This window comes from Thermothelomyces thermophilus, chromosome 7 (genome assembly GCF_000226095.1).
Source record: "Thermothelomyces thermophilus ATCC 42464 chromosome 7, complete sequence".
Lineage (NCBI taxonomy): Eukaryota > Fungi > Ascomycota > Sordariomycetes > Sordariales > Chaetomiaceae > Thermothelomyces > Thermothelomyces thermophilus.
The window spans coordinates 539,554-559,310 of NC_016478.1; the positions used below are offsets into that span (position 1 = coordinate 539,554).

The 19,757-nt window shown below is 56.2% G+C and overlaps 6 protein-coding genes across 6 annotated transcripts; 4 read left to right on the forward strand and 2 right to left on the reverse strand.

Moving 5' to 3' along the window:
• The first annotated feature begins 744 nt into the window (after positions 1–744).
• On the forward strand, positions 745–3,637 carry MYCTH_2311384 (uncharacterized protein). Its single transcript, XM_003666531.1, has 3 exons — positions 745–937; positions 1,031–3,090; positions 3,147–3,637. The coding sequence occupies exons 1-3, from the start codon at positions 931–933 to the stop codon at positions 3,504–3,506; spliced, it is 2,427 nt and encodes an 808-aa protein (XP_003666579.1). The 5' UTR covers positions 745–930; the 3' UTR covers positions 3,507–3,637.
• A 1,198-nt stretch (positions 3,638–4,835) lies between these two features.
• MYCTH_56853 (uncharacterized protein) lies at positions 4,836–6,447 on the forward strand (the record flags this gene model as incomplete). Its single annotated transcript, XM_003666532.1, has 3 exons — positions 4,836–5,108; positions 5,171–5,848; positions 5,929–6,447. The coding sequence occupies 3 exons, from the start codon at positions 4,836–4,838 to the stop codon at positions 6,445–6,447; spliced, it is 1,470 nt and encodes a 489-aa protein (XP_003666580.1).
• Positions 6,448–6,648: 201 nt separating this feature from the next.
• MYCTH_2311387 (uncharacterized protein) lies at positions 6,649–9,735 on the reverse strand. Its single transcript, XM_003666533.1, has 3 exons — positions 9,566–9,735; positions 9,366–9,502; positions 6,649–9,298 (listed from the first exon to the last, which is right to left on the reverse strand). The coding sequence occupies exons 1-3, from the start codon at positions 9,577–9,579 to the stop codon at positions 6,765–6,767; spliced, it is 2,685 nt and encodes an 894-aa protein (XP_003666581.1). The 5' UTR covers positions 9,580–9,735; the 3' UTR covers positions 6,649–6,764.
• A 222-nt stretch (positions 9,736–9,957) lies between these two features.
• MYCTH_2311388 (uncharacterized protein) lies at positions 9,958–12,002 on the forward strand. Its single transcript, XM_003666534.1, has 2 exons — positions 9,958–10,527; positions 10,584–12,002. Exons 1-2 carry the CDS (start codon positions 10,094–10,096, stop codon positions 11,863–11,865), a joined length of 1,716 nt encoding a protein of 571 aa, XP_003666582.1. The 5' UTR covers positions 9,958–10,093; the 3' UTR covers positions 11,866–12,002.
• Positions 12,003–13,255: 1,253 nt separating this feature from the next.
• On the forward strand, positions 13,256–16,126 carry MYCTH_2121166 (uncharacterized protein; the record flags this gene model as incomplete). Its single annotated transcript, XM_003666535.1, has 3 exons — positions 13,256–13,404; positions 13,440–15,722; positions 15,784–16,126. 3 exons carry the CDS (start codon positions 13,256–13,258, stop codon positions 16,124–16,126), a joined length of 2,775 nt encoding a protein of 924 aa, XP_003666583.1.
• A 604-nt stretch (positions 16,127–16,730) lies between these two features.
• Positions 16,731–19,013, reverse strand: MYCTH_2311391 (uncharacterized protein). Its single transcript, XM_003666536.1, has one exon. It carries the CDS (start codon positions 18,942–18,944, stop codon positions 16,815–16,817), a length of 2,130 nt encoding a protein of 709 aa, XP_003666584.1. The 5' UTR covers positions 18,945–19,013; the 3' UTR covers positions 16,731–16,814.
• Positions 19,014–19,757: the final 744 nt, after the last annotated feature.

Here is a 19,757-nt window from a genome sequence, read left to right on the forward strand (position 1 = left end):
AATTGATAGTCACATAGAAGGATCACCACGTCTAAGCCTCTATGTCTTGTATGTACTGCCATCATGATGGGCAGAGATAATGAAAGGATGAGGGGTGGTGTCATGCTGGCGCGGTGGTTTTGGTAGTTGGCGGGAGAGCCGAGCATGGAATAGAACTTCCAAGAAGTTTCCGCCAGTTGTGTGAAGCGCGTACTTCGAGGTCAGATAATAACTAGACATTGATCAAGCGTTGAGATTTTGCACCCGGTCATCTGCACTCCCTCGTCTTACGCCAACACTTACGCATTACAATCAGCCATCCCAAACAGCTTGCTGGAATAAATGCCAAGGAGCATGTCCTTCTTCGGATACGTCCGTATGCCTTACACGGTGCGTAAGAACATACGCACGGTGCAGGAGACCCCTTTGGTCAGGTCCTCCACCAAGCAATCAACCGACCGAATAATGCAGACAAGGAGCTCGATTTCCCAGCAATCCTTCATCATCAACGCCAATAGTGCTCGCACGGCAACCACGCCGCTCTTCCAATCGCTCGTTCCTCCTTGGGGCGCAGTGTGACAACGCGCCGGCTCGTTTCCGGCGCTTCAAATCGGAGACGGTGAGCTGTGGTGCTCGATGCCCGACACTCGGTGAATCCACGGGCTGGGTCTGCCACGAACAAGAAGCGCCCGCCTGCTGCACTTTGATACAAGACTGATTCTCAGCGACTTACGGCTCTGTCACCGCCACGGCTCGCACCAGAATTCTCCGTCGTTATTCCGCCTTCACTCGCTCCCTGCCTTGGCCTCCCCGGCCACGCGTTCGAACCAGACCGCATGTCCACTTGGACAGAACAGCCTATCCTCACCGTCCCCGACCGTTACCTGCCTTTTTGCCTTCTCCCAGTAAACTCGGTGTGATACTATTTATCAGAATTTTGGGCAACCTACCATGAACGGTGATCTCAGTCTCTCTCGGGCGCTCGGCGGCCTGCGGATCGCTAACCCCGACGATTCCCCGAATCTCTCCCACGATGGCTCGACAAATCCAGATGATGGCCATACCATCCAGCCAACCAGTAATGGCGAAACCGAAGAGGGTAACGCCTCAGAGACCCTTCAGAATGCCCGACTCGAATCAGCAGCTCGAGACGCCCCTCCCGGACAGCCCCACACATACGAATCGGCCGCCGCTATTCTCAAGAGCGCCCAGAACAATCTGAACGCTGCACGTGGCATTTGGGGCTCAATAGATTCGGAGGGACACCAACAAGGCACACAATATGGCCCTTATCAGCCATCATCCGAAGGGCAGCCGCCCGGCTCGGCGGCCTTGCCTACCCAGGGTCGTGTGGTTGAGCATGACCCGCAAGGCGGGCCGTATGCCGGCCCCAGGAACGAGCAGTCCCGGTCTTCTATCTATGGAGCGAGGAGTGATCCCAGATTTGACCAGTCGAGCCCAGCACAGATCCCATCACGCGAGGGGAGCCGATCGCACCACGCTGGCCGACCAGGTCCGCCCAAAACTGGGAACGGCCCCAATGGCATGATGCCCGTCAGAAAGAGTTCCAAGGTTATGGGAGGGGGTTACGCTCCAATCCCCGGCATTCCGCAAGCCCCGCCCGGCAGTTACGGACCGGAAGTACCAATGCTTGCAAGCAGCGAGGAGTGGAAGGACCGGGGCGCTGCTGTCAGCGTGAAAAGAGAGGTCGATTCCGAAGGGAGGACAGTAATCAGGTCAGTCAAGAAGGGGGTTCGAGATTTCTCGTTCGGGCGAATACTGGGCGAGGGTTCCTACAGCACAGTCTTCCTTGCGACCGACCGCCAGACTCTGAGGGAGTATGCAGTCAAGGTGCTTGAGAAGAAACACATCATCAAGGAGAAGAAGATTAAATACGTCAACATTGAGAAGAACACCCTCAATCGGCTTACCGAGCATCCGGGCATCGTTCGACTCTACTACACATTCCAGGATGAGGCGTCACTCTACTATGTTCTGGACCTCTGCAACGGCGGAGAACTGCTTGGGGTCTTGAAGAAGACGGGAACCTTTGATGTCGACTGCACGAGATTCTACGGTGCCCAGATCCTGGACGCGATCGAGTACATGCATTCGCGGGGCGTCATCCATCGCGATCTCAAGCCCGAGAACGTGCTCCTGGACGACCAAATGCACATCAAGATTACCGACTTTGGCACTGCGAAGCTGCTGCCAGATCCACGAGACCCAAGACCTCCAGAAGATTCCTCTGGCCAAAACAACGCTCAAGACGACAAAAGGAACGCTTCCTTTGTCGGCACGGCTGAGTATGTTAGTCCCGAACTTCTAACGGATAAGGCCGTGGGCAAACCAAGTGATCTCTGGGCATTTGGCTGTATCATCTACCAACTCCTGGCCGGTCGGCCCCCCTTCAAGGCTGCGACAGAGTACTTGACTTTTCAGAAGATTGTCAGCCTCGATTACGAGTTTCCGGCTGGTTTCCCTCCTGCTGCGCGAGATCTTGTTGAACGGTGTCTGGTGCTGGATCCGGCCCGGCGGCTAACCGTGGAGCACATCAAGAACCACGAATTCTTCGATGGGCAGCAGTTCGGCAAGGAGCTGTGGCGGACAAAAGCGCCACGCTTGCGACCATACGTACCTCCAGCACAGGAACCCCACGTTATCCAGCTCAATGGCGGAGGATCCAGTCCACAGAAGCCACCCAACTCCCGAGGGGCTCACGGTCCGCCGAACGGTTCAAGACCAGCCCGAATCATCACGGAACTTCCGCCGCCTACGCAGCTAGACATTGAATGGTCACCTGTCTTGACCAGAAACAACGAGCGGATATTGAAGCTCGGTGACTTGATGGTAATATCATCTCCCATCCCAAACAGCCAGCATGGCCGAGGCGACGGCGACGGGCACAAAAAGTTGGCCCGCTTCTTTGGTGGTAGCACAACCAAGAAGAGGCAGCGGCTTGTCATGGTCACATCTAGTGGACGCATCCTGCTGGCTCCCGCTGGTGGTGAGGAGAAACGGGCCAAGCAGGAGATCTCGCTGTTGGGATCTGATTGCGTATGGAAGACCCAGATAGACAGCAAAGGTCAGCCAGTATGGTGTGTTGACACGGTCAGTACTCACCATTTTTATTTTCTCCCTTCCTGCCGCGGCTGACATTTTTCCAGAACGGCATCCACTACACTTTTGAAGAACCCAAGTCGTCACAACAAAACAGCGACGCAAAGTTCTCGGTCGACGACTGGATCGAGTCGCTAGAGCGCGCAAAAGATCTGGCTATATCACAGAATCTGATCGGCACGTACAACAGCGACAACGGATTTGGCGATATGTCGTCGTCAATGTCGAGCCCGGCTAGCACCATGGGAGGAGGGTTGGCAAGTTACAGCGAAGGAGGATACAGTGTCAGCGACAGGTCGGGGCGCAACCAGCCTAGCAAAAGTCAAGCCAGCCTAGAGGAGGTAAACGTGAAGCGCAACCGCTTCAGCAAGCGACAGTCCAAAAACGGGCTGGGAGCGGCATTCTGATCCAAGGACACGCTGTGAGACGGCCGGTCCAATGCATTTCCCTCCCAGATACGGACGGGGGTGGTGCGTTTCCGAAACCCCGACCGCAGGTAATGCTGGGGGTTGGAAGGGGTTGGATGAGCACATGCACTGGGGCGGTCAGGACGATTCCTGTGTTTTTTTTTTCGAAGGGTAGCATAGCACTTCGACTGCAACCACTACTACTAGCTTTAATGGGCATCTTTGGTAGCGTGGCGTAGGCTCTAGCCGCATTACCTAACCTCATTTTCCCTCCTTAACGACAACTCCTCTCTGTCTCTCCCCTACCTTTTCTTTTCTTTTTTTCTTTTTTCCATTTTTTGGCGGCGGATCGAAGGGTCCCGGATTACCTTTTTGCAGTGAACCGGTATTTTTTACGTGCGAAGTCGATATTTCACCTAGAAAGGTACTCTTGCTCGCTCGACGCCGCCAGTGATGTCTGGAATATGCCTCCATTGATCGAGTGAAATATCACATGACTTGAACCCTCTCACTTCAAGGTGGACAGATTGTAAGCAGCTCGCTTCAGACCCTAGATGATAATTTAAATAGATTTATATGAGAACCCGCATGCAGAAACAGCTTAAAAGCAGGGGTATTTCAATGTCCTCGGCTACAGAGGAATGAAGGTGTGAAATGTTCAGCACTTGATCTGGTGTCAAGAGTCAGTAACGGAACATGCAGTGGGTGCTGACGTAAGCCTTTTTTTCGTAGCCCACAAGTCAGTTGCGCTTCCTGCCAAGAGGCGCTTGTGGGGCCTGCAATTGCGCTTTGAAACTCCAACCAATTCTGGAACGACGCGATCGACGCGCCCGCTCAGCGAAACTCGCAGTGTACCACCGAACTCGCCCGCCATCACACATAGCTTACCGACTTGGCAGTTTGGTTTCTGGGTTATTGATCCTGCCACTGCGGAGCGAACAGAACGATTGAGGCAAAAATGCAGCAGCAGTATCGCGGATACCCGCCCCAGCATGTGCCCCCGAGGGGAGGAGGACAGCATGTCCCACAACGCCGAGGCGGCATCGGTACGTGGAATCGCCTGACTTCATCCGATTACCATCTTGAACCCCGGCTCCCACTGCTGGCTCCGAGCGCGCTCCGCTTTTCGTCGCCCCCGGCCCCTCCCGGACATCCGTTAGCCCATGTGGAGCTTCGCGCATGGGACGCTGCGCTCCAGACTTGCAAGCCTCCAAAACCTGGCGCATCACGGATCGCATGTCCCAAATGGCACAAAACCGCCAAGCGCGAGGCCAACAGCCTTCTTCATCACGGAACCCGCAGTCCCTGACGCTAACCATGACAGGCCCCATGATGTCGGCCGGCCCTCACCACTCGGTGCCCATGACGCAGGCGCAGATCAACCAGCAGCACCACCAGCAGCAGCAGGCCAACCACCTCGCGAAGCTGAGGAGCCGCAAGCCCACCGACAAGAACCTGCCCGACGGTGTTGAAGAAGCCCTGGCAGCAGGCAGCGATGTCGCCACCTCCTACAAGCAACTCCGCGACCTGGAGAGGCGGCTCGATGCGACCATGACGCGCAAGAGGCTCGACATTGTCGACTCGCTGAGCCGCAACACAAAGGTAAAGGCTCGGGCACCACCAGGCCATTCCGAGAAGACAGAGGCTGACTTTTGGTGACACAGCGGTACAAGACATTGCGCATCTGGATCAGCAACACCGTGGAGGACCAGTTCTGGCAGAATAACGGCCTCAACGTTGACACGTTCGACTTCTCGTCCAACCTCGAGTCCTCATACCGTGTTAAGATCGAGGGGCGCCTCCTCGACGATGAATGGGAAGCAGAGGTAGAAGAGGAGGAGCGCAAGGGCAGTGACGACAATCGCAACAACAGCAGCGGTAACAGCAACGAGACAGACGGCGACAAGATGGAGACAGATTCGCCCAGCAAAACCAAAGCGAAGCCCGCGCCCACCAAGAGACCGCGGCTGTCGCATTTCTTCAAGGCGATCACAGTCGAGTTTGATCATCCGAAGTCGGGCCGCCAGGGCGCCGAGACTACCGTGGAATGGAAGAAGCCGGACAGGCCGCCAGCCGGGGCCGGCAATTTGCCCGCCATGGCCGACTTCGACGAGTTCACCTTCAAACGCAACGGCGACGAGAACGTGAACATTACCATCAACTTGTACCGGCACGAAGATCCCGAGCGCTTCGAGCTGGCGCCAGCGCTGGCTGAAATTGTCGACATGCGCGAGGCGACCCGCCAGGAGGCGGTCATGGCGTTATGGGAGTATATCAAACTGATGAACCTGCAAGAAGACGAGGAGAAACGCAATTTCCGCTGCGACGACTTGCTCAAAAAAGTCTGTCCTCCCTCCTTTTCCCCCCTCCTTCTTCCGCCCTTTAGTCACTTTCAGTTAACTAACCTTCTTCTTGTTTTTAGATCATCCCCCGCGAAACCGGCTACATCCCCCACCTCAACGACTACATCACCCCTCACCTGCGCCCTCTCCCGCCGGTGAAACTGGCCTATACGATCCGCGTGGACGAGGAGTTTCACAAGAACCCGCAGCCGACCATCTACGACGTGCGCGTCGCTGTCGACGACCCGCTCCGCGCCCGTCTGTTGCCCTTCATCCAGAATCCGCAGTACGCCGCCATGCTCAAGGAGGTCGCGGGGCTCGACGACCAGCTGGCGACGCTGATCCAGGCCGTCGCGCACTCCAAGGCCAAGCTGGACTTCCTGACGTCCTTGTCGAAGGATCCGGTGAACTTCGTCAAGGGGTGGTTGAGTTCGCAGAAGAGAGACCTGGAGGTCATCATGGGCGAGGCGACCCGCGGGGGCGGAGAGGATGCTGCTGGTGATGAATGGCGCCGCGGTGGGCCAAATAGCGTGTGGGCCACGCAGAATGCCAGAGAGAGTGTCAATGTCCTCCTGGCGAAGCAGCCGGCGAGGGTGTAAGTGAACTTGGGAAGGTGGTAGCTTCCGCTGTGGGTAGGGGTTATCAAGGGCGTTGATAGGAAAGGGAATGCGGCGTTGGCTTTCATTGGGTTTCGATGATGGTCTACTTTTAACTCGGCTGATGTGGTCAGGTGTGCCTGTACATACCGTAGCGTTCTAGCAGACCCTTCAGGAGCTAAGTGCGCTACGACTTGTGGGCGTTATTGTATGAAACCGCAAATTCGTTTACATTTGAAGGGGGTATCATCGTCTCATTCCATAGTCATCTTCGCGAGATCCTGCCCCATGCCTATGACCCACCCCGAGATTCTCCGTTCTCAATCTTCCCCTGTGAGATCCAGGACCGAGACCTCGCTCTGCCGCCATGCCCGTCGGCGCGGAGCCTTGCCTTGCAGCACCCGTTCGTTGTGAGCAGCCATTATTCTGTCGGCATCCTCACGATCGACTTCGAGCGTGGTGAAGTAGCCTTCGCCGTCAAGACTAGTTCGTGGGATAAGAATTTTGGTTTTCGTGCTCTTGTGTGCAGGCGGAACCACGGTGGCTGCACCGCCGGTGCTAACTTCGCCAGTATCCGTGCCGTCAATCGCGTCATTTTCCTCCTGTCCCTGTTTGCTTTTGCTTGAAGCATCAGGTGTGGCTATAGAGACTGCTCGAGAGCACGGCGATGCTAATCGGCAAGGTGGTGGCAGCGCGGCAAACGGATCATCGTCGCTGGAGATGTTGAAACCACCACCACCGGGAGGGGTGGGATTGCAGTCGGAGGATTCTGATGTTAAGGAACGCTTGTGCGGTGACAGAGACACATTGTCATCTTCTGAAACGATCTCAATCTGTTGTGCGTCGTTAATGTCGCGCTTGGATTTCTCTTGGGAGGGCCTTTGGTTCTTCAACACTCGGCCAAAGCCCTTGATCGACTTTTGCGCCAGCGCTGGCCTGGTGGTGTCGCCTGCTCCGCTCTTAACCCGCTTGAACGGCCTTGCTCTTCTGGGCAGCTGCGGAGATCCAGTCGACTGCTCCTCCTCAACTGGCTCTCCAGAATCCGACAATCGGTGCTCCCTCGGACCTGGAGACGCGTGGAACACTGACGGCGGTGAGGGATTTGTCTCCACCAAGGGACTAACCCTCTTCGCTCTTGTTGGCGTCGTCGGCGGATCGCTCACACTCGAACGAGGCACCGCAGGAGACGCCGCGGCGGCCGGGCTAGACGAGATAAGAATTGTCTCCCGGGTAGAGCTAGGTTTGGGTTGAGGTTGCGAGGTGGCAGATGGAAGAGACTTGGCGACCCTGGGACTGGCATGTAAGCTTGCGAGCGTCCAGGGATTGAGGTCCGCTGCTGGTTCGGCCTGGGAAGAGCTGGACGTCTTCTTGTACTGCTTACTTCTTCCCTTTGGCGCGGGCGGATTGCGCTGGCTGTTAATCCTGGGAGGTGATAACGCGAGCTCTGGCTTCGGGGCGTCGTTCGTGGTGTCATTGCCTAGGTTCTTGATCACCTTGACGTACTTATCCAATGCTCCAACTGGCATGTCCGTCTTGTTACTTTTCTGCTTCTTTGTAAGCTTCGCAGCAACCCGTTGCTCTTTTGTCCGCTGCTTCCCCTCCCAATCTTCCACTGTAAGAGGGATGCCCAGCTTGGCAAGCGCCACTGGGATCCAAGCGAGCTCTGGTTGAAGGGGATCGAAAGGTTTCCTGCCGCCAAGTTTTGATTGCTCGCCTGTAAATTCTTGTGCAGCGTCCTCGTCGAACTCGTCATCGCTGTTCAAGGCGATGCCGCTGCGGCCGAACGCCTCGACCACTTCCTCCGGCTCGTTGGCAAGGTCCAAGTTGACGATATCAGCCGGGACGAAGGATATCCGTAGCTCAGGGATTGCATCTGTGCTGAAGTGTGCTCTTTTATTTGAGATCGCCTTCACCAGAGCTGACTCCTCTTTCTGCTTGAGTTCGAGGTCATCGGGGTGCTGCTCCGCCAATTCGTATCTCTCGAGGAGCTTTTGCACCAAAAGACTCGGGGCGAGGACGCGGATCAACTTAATCGCCCCGATCTTGAATTCCCAGTCAAAAGTCTGGCGTGTGAATTCTCGCAACCCAACGATATCCACGTTGCCGGCGGCCAGAAACTCTCTCTTTACCCGATCAACGGCCGCCTCACGCGACACAACCGGATGGGTGTAGTACCGCAGAATCTCCATGTTTGGAAAGTCCTCCGGTATGTGCAAGGCCTTGTGGCGCGTGCGAAAGAAGCCACTCTCGTTGGTCCGCAGCTCATGCAATAGCCTTGCCTTCCAAGCCGCCAGGCCGTCCCTGTCCGCCCTCTTAATTCGGCACAGGTCCCGCCCGAAGCCAGCTCTCGCCGCCTCGCAGGCAACCTTGACGCCGCACCCGGGAACCCCTTCCGGGAGGTAATCGCCGCCACTCATCAGCGCGACGAGCACCATACCCTCCCTGTCCAACTTGGTTGGCCCCGCCGCAATCGCGTCTGCATCAAACATGGAGACATGGGTTGGCGTTTTGGAACCCTTGGAGCCCTCGGCAGACCAATTCCGCAGCGTTTTTCGGCAGCCAAACATGATGGTGTCCACATCTTCGCTCAAAACCGCGTCGACGATGCCCTTCTGTTGGAGCATTGCGCATTCCGCCTCTGCCTCACCGGGGGCTTCGTGAATAGTAAAACCGAAGAGACGTATCAACCTCTTTGCCATTGCAATGGATACAGAGTCACCGCGGCCTGAGGAGCGCTTGTTACGTTTGAACGCGGGCTTATTGGGCCCATCGAAAACGAAAATCGGGCGGATTGCCAGACCGAGGAGGCGGGTGAGGCGGTAGAACAGGGTGCGGATGGCTGGGTTGGCGCCGCCTGTCATTTCGAGTCAGAACATGCGATGGGACAACATGGTGCTGGTCAGGAGAAGACAAGCACGTACCCCGGGCTGCTTGCACCTGGAATTGCCATATTGAAAAGTCAATAGCGAGCCGGAGCGGCCGGCCCGTTTGTTCGAGGGTATCGATGGCAAGTTTGCAGAGAGATATGCGGTCGCCGGGGCCAATCTCCTTGTAGATTCTGTTTTTAGAGAGAGTTAGCACGTCGATGGCCAAATCATTTCACGCAGGAGGCTTCACCCACCCTTTGATGCCCATTTTGAGACGCTCCGTTTGGCGCTACAACTCAATAAGAGGAGAAAAAGAAAGGAGAAGAGCAACGACTATCGAGGCATTGTGGCAAAGGATTTGCGTAAACTGCAGAGCTACTTGGTGGTTTTTGCAGTCCACAACGAGGAGCCGTGAGATGGAAACAACAGAGGGTTGGAAGTCGGTCGTTTTGTTGACGTTACTTCCGTTTCGGGTGAACTCCGATGTGTTGTCACAGGCACCGAGGTACTGCTTTGTTGCATAAGCTACTCCACAGCAAGTAGATATGATTTTAACCGAAAGATGTACCGCGACTGGCCCCAAACGCGTAAAATCGCCAGTGAGCGACACAGTGTCGGTCTTGATTTCCATCTTCACGTGTAAGGTGTTGCTTATGATCGATTTGTTCCACCAAATATAGGAAGAACAGTGCCTCGTGGTTGTCTTCAAACAGAAATTTCTTAACAATACTTGCTAACTGAACTCCTCATGGAACGTTAAAACCCCAACTCTCCCCCTCACCATGTCGGCGCCCATGGATTCAGCGCCGCTTCCGCATCGGTCGGTTGCTAATATCCGATCGCCGGCCGGAGTCGGTCATCATCACCAGACCGGGCCGTCAACACCACTCCGATCCATCCCCTCCAACTTTGGGTCACCCTCCAGCCTCCGCGCCGACGAGGAGATCATCATCATTGAGTTTGGGACTCGAAAGCTTCAGGTTGGCTTCTCCGGAGACCCAGCTCCCCGGGGATGCGTTTGGTTCGGACCAGACCAACAGCGCAGGGCTGGCGATTTCAGGGCCTGGCAGACGGATTACCGCTATGACTGGAGGACCGCTACCGCTGGCGGACTGTGGGGCAAGGATCATGAGCTGTGGCAGTATGACGTTCGAGGAGCTGACCTCGGTCTTGTCGGGGATAAGATCGAGAGGGCGTTGAGAGAAGCGTTCACCAAGTAGGTTGGCATACTCTAGATCTGACGGGTCGAGTCGTTGTTGACCAGCGAGTTAGACATCTTCTCATTGACTCACGTCCACGGAGGATGGTTTGGGTCATTCCTTCCAGCCTGCCGATACCTCTACTGTCGGCCGCCTTGGACAGCGTCTTCACTCGGTTTCAGCCGCCAAACATTTCGCTGCTCTCATCCCCGCTCGCATTGGCTGTCGGTGCTGGTGTGCGCTCAGCACTTGTAGTTGATCTCGGTTGGGCCGAGACAGTGGTCACGAGTGTTTACGAGTACCGTGAGGTAGACACCAGGAGGAGCATCCGCGGAGGCAGGATGCTTGTGGAACAGACACATAAACTACTCGCCAAACACCTACCCCAAACTCAAAGTGGACTTGACGATAGCCAGGATCATGTCGTTAGCTTCGAAGAATGCAGCGACATCACTACCCGCATGGTCTGGTGCAAGCCTCGCCGGGCCTCAAATGCCAACCGAGCCTCTTCTGACGTCTTGGCCCCTGTCCAAGAGCAGGACGAGGGAGAGCCTCAAGTCCATACCGCATCTGGAAGGACTAGTTCAGTTAAGATCCCGTTGCGGTCGTGGTTGTCACCGACCACCTTAGAGCTGCCCTTCGACGCCCTGGCCGAACCGTGCGAGGACGCCTTTTTCGATTCTCAGTATGCACCTACGAGCTTTGACGACCACGAGCTGCCCCTGCACCTCCTGGTGTATCGGAGCCTGTTGCAGTTACCGGTAGACGTCCGCGCTCTTTGCCTGTCGCGTATCATCTTTACAGGGGGATGCTCCAATGTCCTCGGCCTGCGGGGTCGGATTTTTGATGAGGTGACCCAACTCGTTCAGGAGAGAGGGTGGGACCCCGTCCGAGGGAGAGCCGTGGAACAACTGCGAACCAACCCCAATTTGAAGAGGAGAGTGTCCCGTAAAGCGTCCAGTACGTCGGCCGGTACGGCATCGCCAGGAGACGAAGACGGAAGCGAAGAACAGGACGGAATCTGGCACGACGCAGCCAACACGATACCCGAAGTAGACACCATCGAGGAGCAGCTTAAACGAAGGTATGACGAGGTCCCCCCAATACATGGCGACTTGAGGGCCATCGAGTCGCTCGGTGCCTGGAGCGGCGCGAGCTTAGTTACCCATCTCAAAGGGGCGGCAGTAGCCACCATTGACCGCGAGCTCTGGTTGCAGCATGGTGCCGCGGGGGCAAGCAGGGCGAGCGATGTGGACCACAAAACACAGAGGCAGAGCTTGGGCGCCGGTAGCCTGATCAGAAGCTCTGCGGCCCATCATACGAATTGGACCTTGGGTATTTGGGGCGCAGTCTAAACCACCGTCACGAAATGGTGCAGCATTGGTTGGTGTGCGATATGTTTTAGGCAGCGAGTACAGCAATGTATATACCTACGCTTCAACTACGGCGACCCTGTATGAGCCCTTGTGACTTTCAATTGGTCTTGACAGCTAGAGGGCTAGTTGTGTCAGTTGATAGTGACAGGATTGAATTTTCTCTGATCAACAGCTCGCGTTGTCTGAGTTTGACCCACGGGTTCACAACATCTCAAACGCGAGCGTGCCAGGTTTTGGACCTGCAAGTCACATCGTGGCTTTTTGGAGAGTTTTTCACTCGCACACTCGCTCCTTCCTTACTCCTTTCCTATTGTTGCTGTTTGGTTTAATGTGCCTTCCGTTGTGTCACACGCTAGTAGCGTCTGCTTCCCAACATGAGGATGGATGCCTTCCCGCAACGCGCAGCTGGATGATTAGTCGTAACTGCCAGCTTCGGTCTTAATACCCTGCCTGTGGCCTGTCATGGTCTGCGATTTTATGCCGGTCTTTGCCTTGTTTTCCTTTCTCCTCTTCTGTCAAGCACCATCACCGTGTCATATTGCATCTCCGCCCTTCTTTTTGTTCTCTCTCCAACTCCTTCTATCCAGAGCCGGGAATCGCGACCTAGCTTTTTGCTACACTTCACACCTGTCACTCTTGCAAGCTCCAGTTTCTGGGAGGTTTCAATCATCCTGCCGTGTCCTTCTTCTCCACAAAACGTTGCCTGCCACCTAAACTTCGTCACCTGGGTGTTTTCACTGGGACATCTCCAGCCTCGAGTGCGGGACGCACCAAGTGAATCGCTCATCGTTGTCCCACACTGTCAAGCTTGAGCTCTAATACTGGCGGTAAGTGGTCCCAAAATACCAGTCCTTTACTACATTTGGCCCTGGAAACACGTCGGATGCCACACACAACCCTCATTGCGCGACCCCTTCCCCTTCCCCCTCCCTGATCCATTACTTGCACCGTTCGTCAAATCATGAGGCAAAGTCCAATCAGCAAGCGTGCTCGGCGCTTGCTCAAAGAGTTGAAGGAACTACAAGACGAAGATTGCTCCATCACTCCCTCAACTGTCTTCGCAATCAAACATCTTCTTCAACTGCACAGTCGCTGCAGATTCATCGAAGTCAAAATCGACTCTTTGACAGCAAACAGTTCCCTTGATTTCCACCGCTCCCTTCTGCCAGAGTTCATTGTATCACAACTTGAAGAGCAGAAGCTGACAGACCGTGACAGCGAGAGAGTCTCTGTGCCGCCCATCGTCGCCTTTGTCGTTCAGTCACTGCCCTCACCGTCGAGTTGCGACAGGTCGTATCCCACCTTGTTTCGCTGGCACTACACACCACGGCACCGCACGTACTACGTTTTTGCCCATATCAATCACGATATGGCTCGCCGAACTTACACTCTCACCGAGCTCTTGGGTCTTCGCACCAATAGGGTCCCAAATGAGGTCCTGGCCATGGCTAACGACCCTGAAATCGGTACAGTTACCCGCACCCACTGCTTCTCCTTCCTGGAAATATGTCTGACATGGTCATATCAGCCGATATTCTTTGTCGTTCTAAAAGTGAATCGTCTTCGGCCAGCTGCAGACCTCCGACCAGCAGACACAAGGATGACTCGTCTGTAACCTCAGACGAGCTTGTATTCAAGGGAACCGTGAGCCGCCGTATGGGTCGCGACTTCGCCCGTGAAGCTTCACAAAATTCTATTCGCGGTTTGTCTCGGGAGATCCCTCGCGGCGCTGTTCAAGCCGTGGGCCCTGAGTCTGCTCAAAACCCTCCACACCCAATGGAGTGGAAGTACCGAGGCCGGAGCGATACAGAGGCTACAACTGCAGAGCCTATTCCTGCACCTACAGGTGTCTCGGCTCAGCGAGACGAAGGTTTCCAGCGCTTCTACAAGGCTGTCGTGTCTCCTACGCATGTCCGTGTCACTGCTGGCGGCCGAATCGTGCCAAATACCCGCGGCCCGCCGTCGCCCACAACCAAGCGAGCGAACGACAACAGTATCATGGACAGCCATGGCTTGTCTGACAAGGCAGCAATCAGCCAGCCACCAACAGCCCCTGTTAGTCTTAGCCAAGCAGTCCCGATTGTCTCCCCACTTGTCACCGGATATCCGTCTGGCTTCCAACCTCTTCAAACTCCAGTCTCGTTTGTGCCCATGACTTTGGGAGCGCATCTGCACCCAGGCTTTCCCTTCCCTCAAGGTGCTGTGAGCCCTGCGTCCATGGCACCATTCATCCCTGCCAGCGCTCTGAAAGATCTGCACAGCACAAAGGCGACGGAGGACGACAAGCAGAGCAAGACCAAGACATCACTTTCCGAGCCATTCTACTACAACGGTCAGCTCATATGTCCCGTTGGAACGTTCCCTGGCCCCTTGGGCAGCCCGGTGGTCCCCGTCCACATGGTTGGCATTCCCCAAGGTGTTGCACCGCAGCTTCCTGGCAACTACATGCAACCACAGTCCACTCAGGCCAGTTCGGCCGCCACGGGGTCGTCTTACGTGACCTCCAACCAGAGCCTCTCAGGCCTTCCATCTGTTGTTAACCACATTGTCCCAGCTAATGCCAACTTCAGTGGAAACACAGCTCCGCCGATCTCGTCAATTAGACCCAGCGACATTACAAAGAAGCAGATTGGTTCGTTCAAACAGAATCTCAAGTACCACGAGGATCAGCTGCAGTACAATCGTCACCAGATTGATGAGAAGGATATGGAGCAGAGGATCCAAATCATCAAGGGCCACATCCAAAGGTTTGAGCAGACATTGAAGACCCAACTTGAATACGAGGAAGCGCATTTCAAGGCCACCCAGGGAAAGAACAACGGAGTACCCGCCCAAGCCGGCATGGCCGTCGAGGAGAACAAAGCTCAGCCTCAGCCGCCTACCTTGACTGTGCCACTTGGTTACGGGGCTCCGGGCATCAAGAAGGAACCAGATGAAGCAATCAACCAGGGGGTTGCGCTGGCCACTCATGGTACTACTATCAATGTCGACCAAAGCGGAAAACCCTTGCATAAGAGTCACGTCGAGCTGGCCTCCACGGGAATCAGCAGCAAACCAAACGCTGCAGGTCTCCCCAACGAGGCCGCAACGGCTCCTATTTTCCAGCCTTCTGGCTATGCCTCGACCTGGATAGGCAGTAAATATGCTAGGGAAATGAAGGCATGCGAAGAAGCAGACAAGAGGATCCACGCGCTAGGAGTCGAGAACACTGAAAGCCTCTGTGAGGGCGAACAGCGCTCTGTGTCCCAACCATTCTCTGCCTCTATGGCCGCGGCAGCTCACTCCGAGAGCAGCCTCCATGGCTCTGACGAACGGGGACGATCCGGCAGCAACAGTACCAAACCTCAATCTGGCTATGGCGTGCCGTACTTGCTCGGGACGCTTCCCAAGGGTGTCAATCCTCGTACTGCCCGAGATCAGGATTACGTGTACAAACGCCCGTTGACTGAAGAGGAGCGCCGTGCCCGCTTTTTGTACTGGGGCAAGGCACCCAAGTCTGCCGTTCGGGGCCTGCCCAAGTACGACGGGAAGCACTTCTATCCGCCCTCGCCCATCAAGGAGCCTTCTGCTGAGCAAGCTCAGGACTCTAGCTGCCGCACAACCGACTCTGACGGGGACCCTTTCCGTCCCATGACCCCGGTTCAGCGGGTCAATATCAAAGGAGTGTCGGTCAGCGAGGACAACTGCGTCTCGGCAAGACTTACAAGGACAATCTCGTTTGAGACTCAGGTCAACGGCGGCTCTGAAGACTTTACCGGTGGGGCGCCTCTTAAGTGCGAAAACAGCCTGGATGCCGCCTCTGTTGGGCAATCTGACCGACGCTGGGACAATACAAGGTATGCATTGCGTCTGGACTCAACCAATTTGCGCCGTCAAGCTACTGACAATAGTACGCAGCGCCAAGCTTTGGCAGGCGGTGCTGAGGAAGGGGGCTACCAGCAGCGCGCTGTCGTCAACTACGGCCCAAGGCTTTTTGCCGCACTACACTGGCAACGCTGCAGCATCCTTGACTCCCTCGCTGAGCACCAATCAGATATCGTCAACTAGAGATATCTCCTCAGGGAAATTGTCCGACGTCCAAGATCTGAGCGAGAACAGTGGACCCGCACCCTCGAACGTTCCAGAGAAGCGCAGAGAGAATTGCCCTCCGAGCGGCGTGAGCTCCCTGGAGGATCAGTTCAAGCACCTTGCTGTCGATGACGCTACTCGGCGCGAGATGGCTCCCGCCTTTAGCATGTGAGAAACTGGGTATTGATGGTTGAATTGCTAGCGGATGTCGCCCTCATAATATGTTATGGAACTGGTGGGGAGCTCGGTCATGAGAGTGTTAGGTGTTCTTTCACTTTTCTTCGTTTATTTTTCTTTTCCTATTCAAAATATGTCATTACTTAGGCACTCTCCGGCCTAATGTTCGATGATGATGGTGCCGATTAAGCTCGGGAGACCAGGAGCATGTTATACAAAGGGCAGCTTACTACCAGATGATGTAGAATATGGCTTTTATAAAACACAAGGAGTATACCATTCAGAATGACAAGTAATGATGGTTTGTGACTGTGATGCTTTTGGTAATGTATCTGATGCATGAAACAAAACAAACACCTCAAGAGTAGCGCGAGGTTACAACCATGGCAGGGCAAAATGGTGTACCCGTACCTGATCCATCTGCGGGTGATCTCTGCAAAACAGGGCTTCGTGGCTAAGCGCTCTTTTTCTAGCATGTAATGACAGAAAGGCCGGTTTTGATGCTCCATGGGCATTCGATTCGGAACAAAGACTCCAGACACCTTTATCCAATGCTTTTCTCACAACCTATTTCACAGCCAGCGCACAGCGCCGACGCCAGCCCCGGGTCCAATACGGTGCAAGTAAAGTGCATGGGTGCATATGTGCCATCCCCGGGCAGGAGGAAGCGATGGGAAGCGGGCTCAATCCCGATCGAGCCAGCGGTCCCAGACGTTTCCTCCGGCTCCCCTCCCACCACTTCCCTTTCTTGGGTTGCTGGTGCTGGTGCTGGTGCTGGTGCTGGTGCTGGTGCTGGTGCTGGTACCTTTGGCTAGCGACTTTTCCGTCCCGAGGCCGCCGGCGTACTTGGACTCTTCTTCCTCCCACTCGCGGCGCTCGAGCGACTTGCGGGCGAGGTAGGCGCGGGCGAAGCGCCAGGCCTCGGTGTCGGCGAGGTTCCAGGCCTCGACGGCGTCGCGGAGCGCGAGGTCCTCTCTGCTGGCCTGCGGCGCCTTGGGCTTTGCCGACGACTTGAGGAGTCCCGAGATGCGGGAGGAGGAGGAGGAGGAAGATGAGGAGGAGGAAAGGACGATGAGCTGGGCGCGGGAGAGCAGGGCGGGCTCGAGGGCGAGGTCGGACTCGGTCGGTTGCGGGCCGTCTTCGGAAGAGTGGAGGGGGATCCTGGTCTGGGTGCCGACGGTGTCGACGGGGGCGGACGATTGGTCGGCGTAGGAGGCGCGGTCGGGCAGGGCGAAGCCAAAGTGCCAGTCGAGGTCGTCTGGGATGGGCTGCTCGGCGGGCAGCCAGAGGGAGCGGTGGGCGCCGCCTCCTCCTCTGGTGCTTTTTTCCCCTTTTCCCTCGTCCTTGGTCTCGACAGGGCTGGGCTCGTCCGAGGCGACGGCCTCCTTGAAGCGGATGAGGCGCGGGGTGGTGGAAACCTTGTCGGTAAAGAAGGAGGAGGTCAGGGAGGTGATCCAGGCGTCGCGAGGGGACCTGCGGCGGATCCAGGGGATGGAGAGCTGGGTCTTGAGATAGTTGAGGGTGGAGGAGGTGTAGGGGTGCGGGACGGTGCCGATGGTGTAGAGGGTGTCGGCGTCTTGGTATGAGGAAGGGGTGGCGATCTTCAACGGCTTGGAGTCGCCGCACGGCCGGCAGTTGAGACGGTTGGGCGGACAGCTCTCGGGCAGGGGGCTCTCCGGGCAGTGGGCGAGTCGCTGGGCGAGCTCGTAGGCCGGGGTGATGAGGAGGGTGGTGTGGTGTGGCAGGGGCTTGACCACGGAGATGCCGTCGGCGAAGGTGTTCTGCCAGATGAGATGTAGGTGGGAGTTGACGAGCTGGGTGAGGCTCCTGACACCGGCTGCGTGGGACGCCCTCAAGAGGTCGCCGACCTTGGGGTACAGGGCCTCGACCCTACTGGGTGAGTAGTAGGCTAGGGATGTGGGAGTATCCTCAACAAGGATAAGCGAAACCCCCCCGTCCTTGCCCGACTCTGCAGTCGCCACGACACCCTCGGCCTTGCTCGTCTCGGCGCCGTCCATGGCAGTCTTTATGAGCGTGAGAACCTCGTCCGCGGACCCCACGAGCAGCCCGTCATCAAGGTCCTTGAAGCGGGTCAGCTTGGGGAACTCGCCGCGGCGGAGGTATGTCAGGAACGGATCGTCGTGGGGAGCCATCGGGAAGAGGAGATGGTGGGCAAGCACGCCGTCGCCCATGGCTTGCCAGGCCAGCCAGCGCATCAGGTCGACCTTGAGCGCCGGCGAGATGTCCTGGAGCTTCTGCACCTCCTGGTACAGCGGGTTGTTGGTGGCCTCGGCGGAGGTGAGGATGATGGGCCTGAACCCCTGAGCCCACCAGGCGCGGCGCCAGGCCAGCAGCAGGGCGCTCTCGGCTTCAGCGCTCGCGCGGTCCCCTCCTCGGAAGGCGTCGCCGTCGTAGTAGCAGTAGACCGGGGTGCGCTCCTTGAGGACGGGCAGCAGGGCGCGGTTCTCGTCGAGGGTGACGGAGCCGCTGAAGGGCATGAGCAGCCAGTTCCAGCTGGAGTGCCAGACCGATTCGCCGTCCGTGTCGCCCTTCTGCACGCGGGGCGGGTGCGAGGGCGGCTTAAAGGGGTTGAGCTTGTCCATCCAAGGGCTCTTGAACGTCTTGGGGACGGAAAAGGTGTTCCCGGCCGCGCGTACGCCCGGGTTCCGGGGGGAATAGCCGGGGACGGAGCCGGGGGCGGTGATGAGCAGGCTGAAGAGGGCGAACAGGGCGAGGCAGGCGAGGAGCAGCGAGATGTGGCGGGTTCCGAGCCGGGGCACCGGCCGGCCGCAGACAACATATTGCTTTGGCATGGCGTTACGGTGTGGCGGGGATGTTGTACAAGGCGAAGGATGGTGAAAGAAATAGAATATTTAACTAGATTAAATTAAAAAAAAAAGAAAAAGATATAGAAGCAAATAAAAGAACCGAGCGAATATTCCTGGCCTAAGAGTGATTTTTTTTGTTTTCTTTTCTTTTCTTTTCTTTCTTTCTTTCTTTCTTTCTTTTTTTTTTGGGGGGGGGGGGAGGAGGAGCGGCGATGATACTAAAACATTGCGTATGACGAACTGGTGGACTGATGAATTGCTGAACCGCAGATCCTGGAAGGCTCAGATCCCTTGTGGTGGGAGGGGGAAACACAGGTCTCCCCGTCTCTCCAGACCGAAGCTGTGTGCGACTTGATCAAGGAACTGGGAGTTGGAAGTCAGAAGTCAATTATGCTCGTTGGCAAGTAGGCAAGGGGTAGGTGAACGAGGTACATACATACAACTTTGCAGGCGCTACTACGTTGCTTCATGGAGCACACACTCGATAAGATGGATTGCGCCAAGCAGAAGACGCGCAGTTATCAAATGTGCAGACAGGGGTTCGGGGGTGCAGATTAGCCCCCAACTTTTAGGGGTCCCAGCAACCTGGATCACTGATAGGCAAAAAATATCCCAAGAACAAAAAACACTGGATCGCGGTGGAGAAGTGAAAGAAAAAAAAAACATACAACACCCGGCATTCGCTGGTCGTCACCGACCCAACTACTACTCGAGCCCTTGCCTGTTTAACTAGGGGAGAGCGGACGGGATCCCGTGTTTTCAGGCAGGTATGGTCGTATGTGTTAGGGTCATAATTGC

What these genes read in the sequence shown, in the direction of transcription:
- MYCTH_2311391 (XM_003666536.1), bottom strand. Translation starts at nt 18,944, where the DNA reads ATGCCAAAGCAATATGTTGTCTGCGGCCGGCCGGTGCCCCGGCTCGGA.
- MYCTH_2311388 (XM_003666534.1), top strand. Translation starts at nt 10,094, where the DNA reads ATGTCGGCGCCCATGGATTCAGCGCCGCTTCCGCATCGGTCGGTTGCT. An exon ending in TTGAGAGAAGCGTTCACCAA is followed by an intron (nt 10,528 to 10,583) that starts GTAGGTTGGCAT and finishes CCAGCGAGTTAG; the next exon opens with ACATCTTCTCATTGACTCAC.
- MYCTH_2311387 (XM_003666533.1), bottom strand. An exon ending in CCAGGTGCAAGCAGCCCGGG is followed by an intron (nt 9,299 to 9,365) that starts GTACGTGCTTGT and finishes TCGAAATGACAG; the next exon opens with GCGGCGCCAACCCAGCCATC.
- MYCTH_2311384 (XM_003666531.1), top strand. An exon ending in CAGTATGGTGTGTTGACACG is followed by an intron (nt 3,091 to 3,146) that starts GTCAGTACTCAC and finishes ACATTTTTCCAG; the next exon opens with AACGGCATCCACTACACTTT.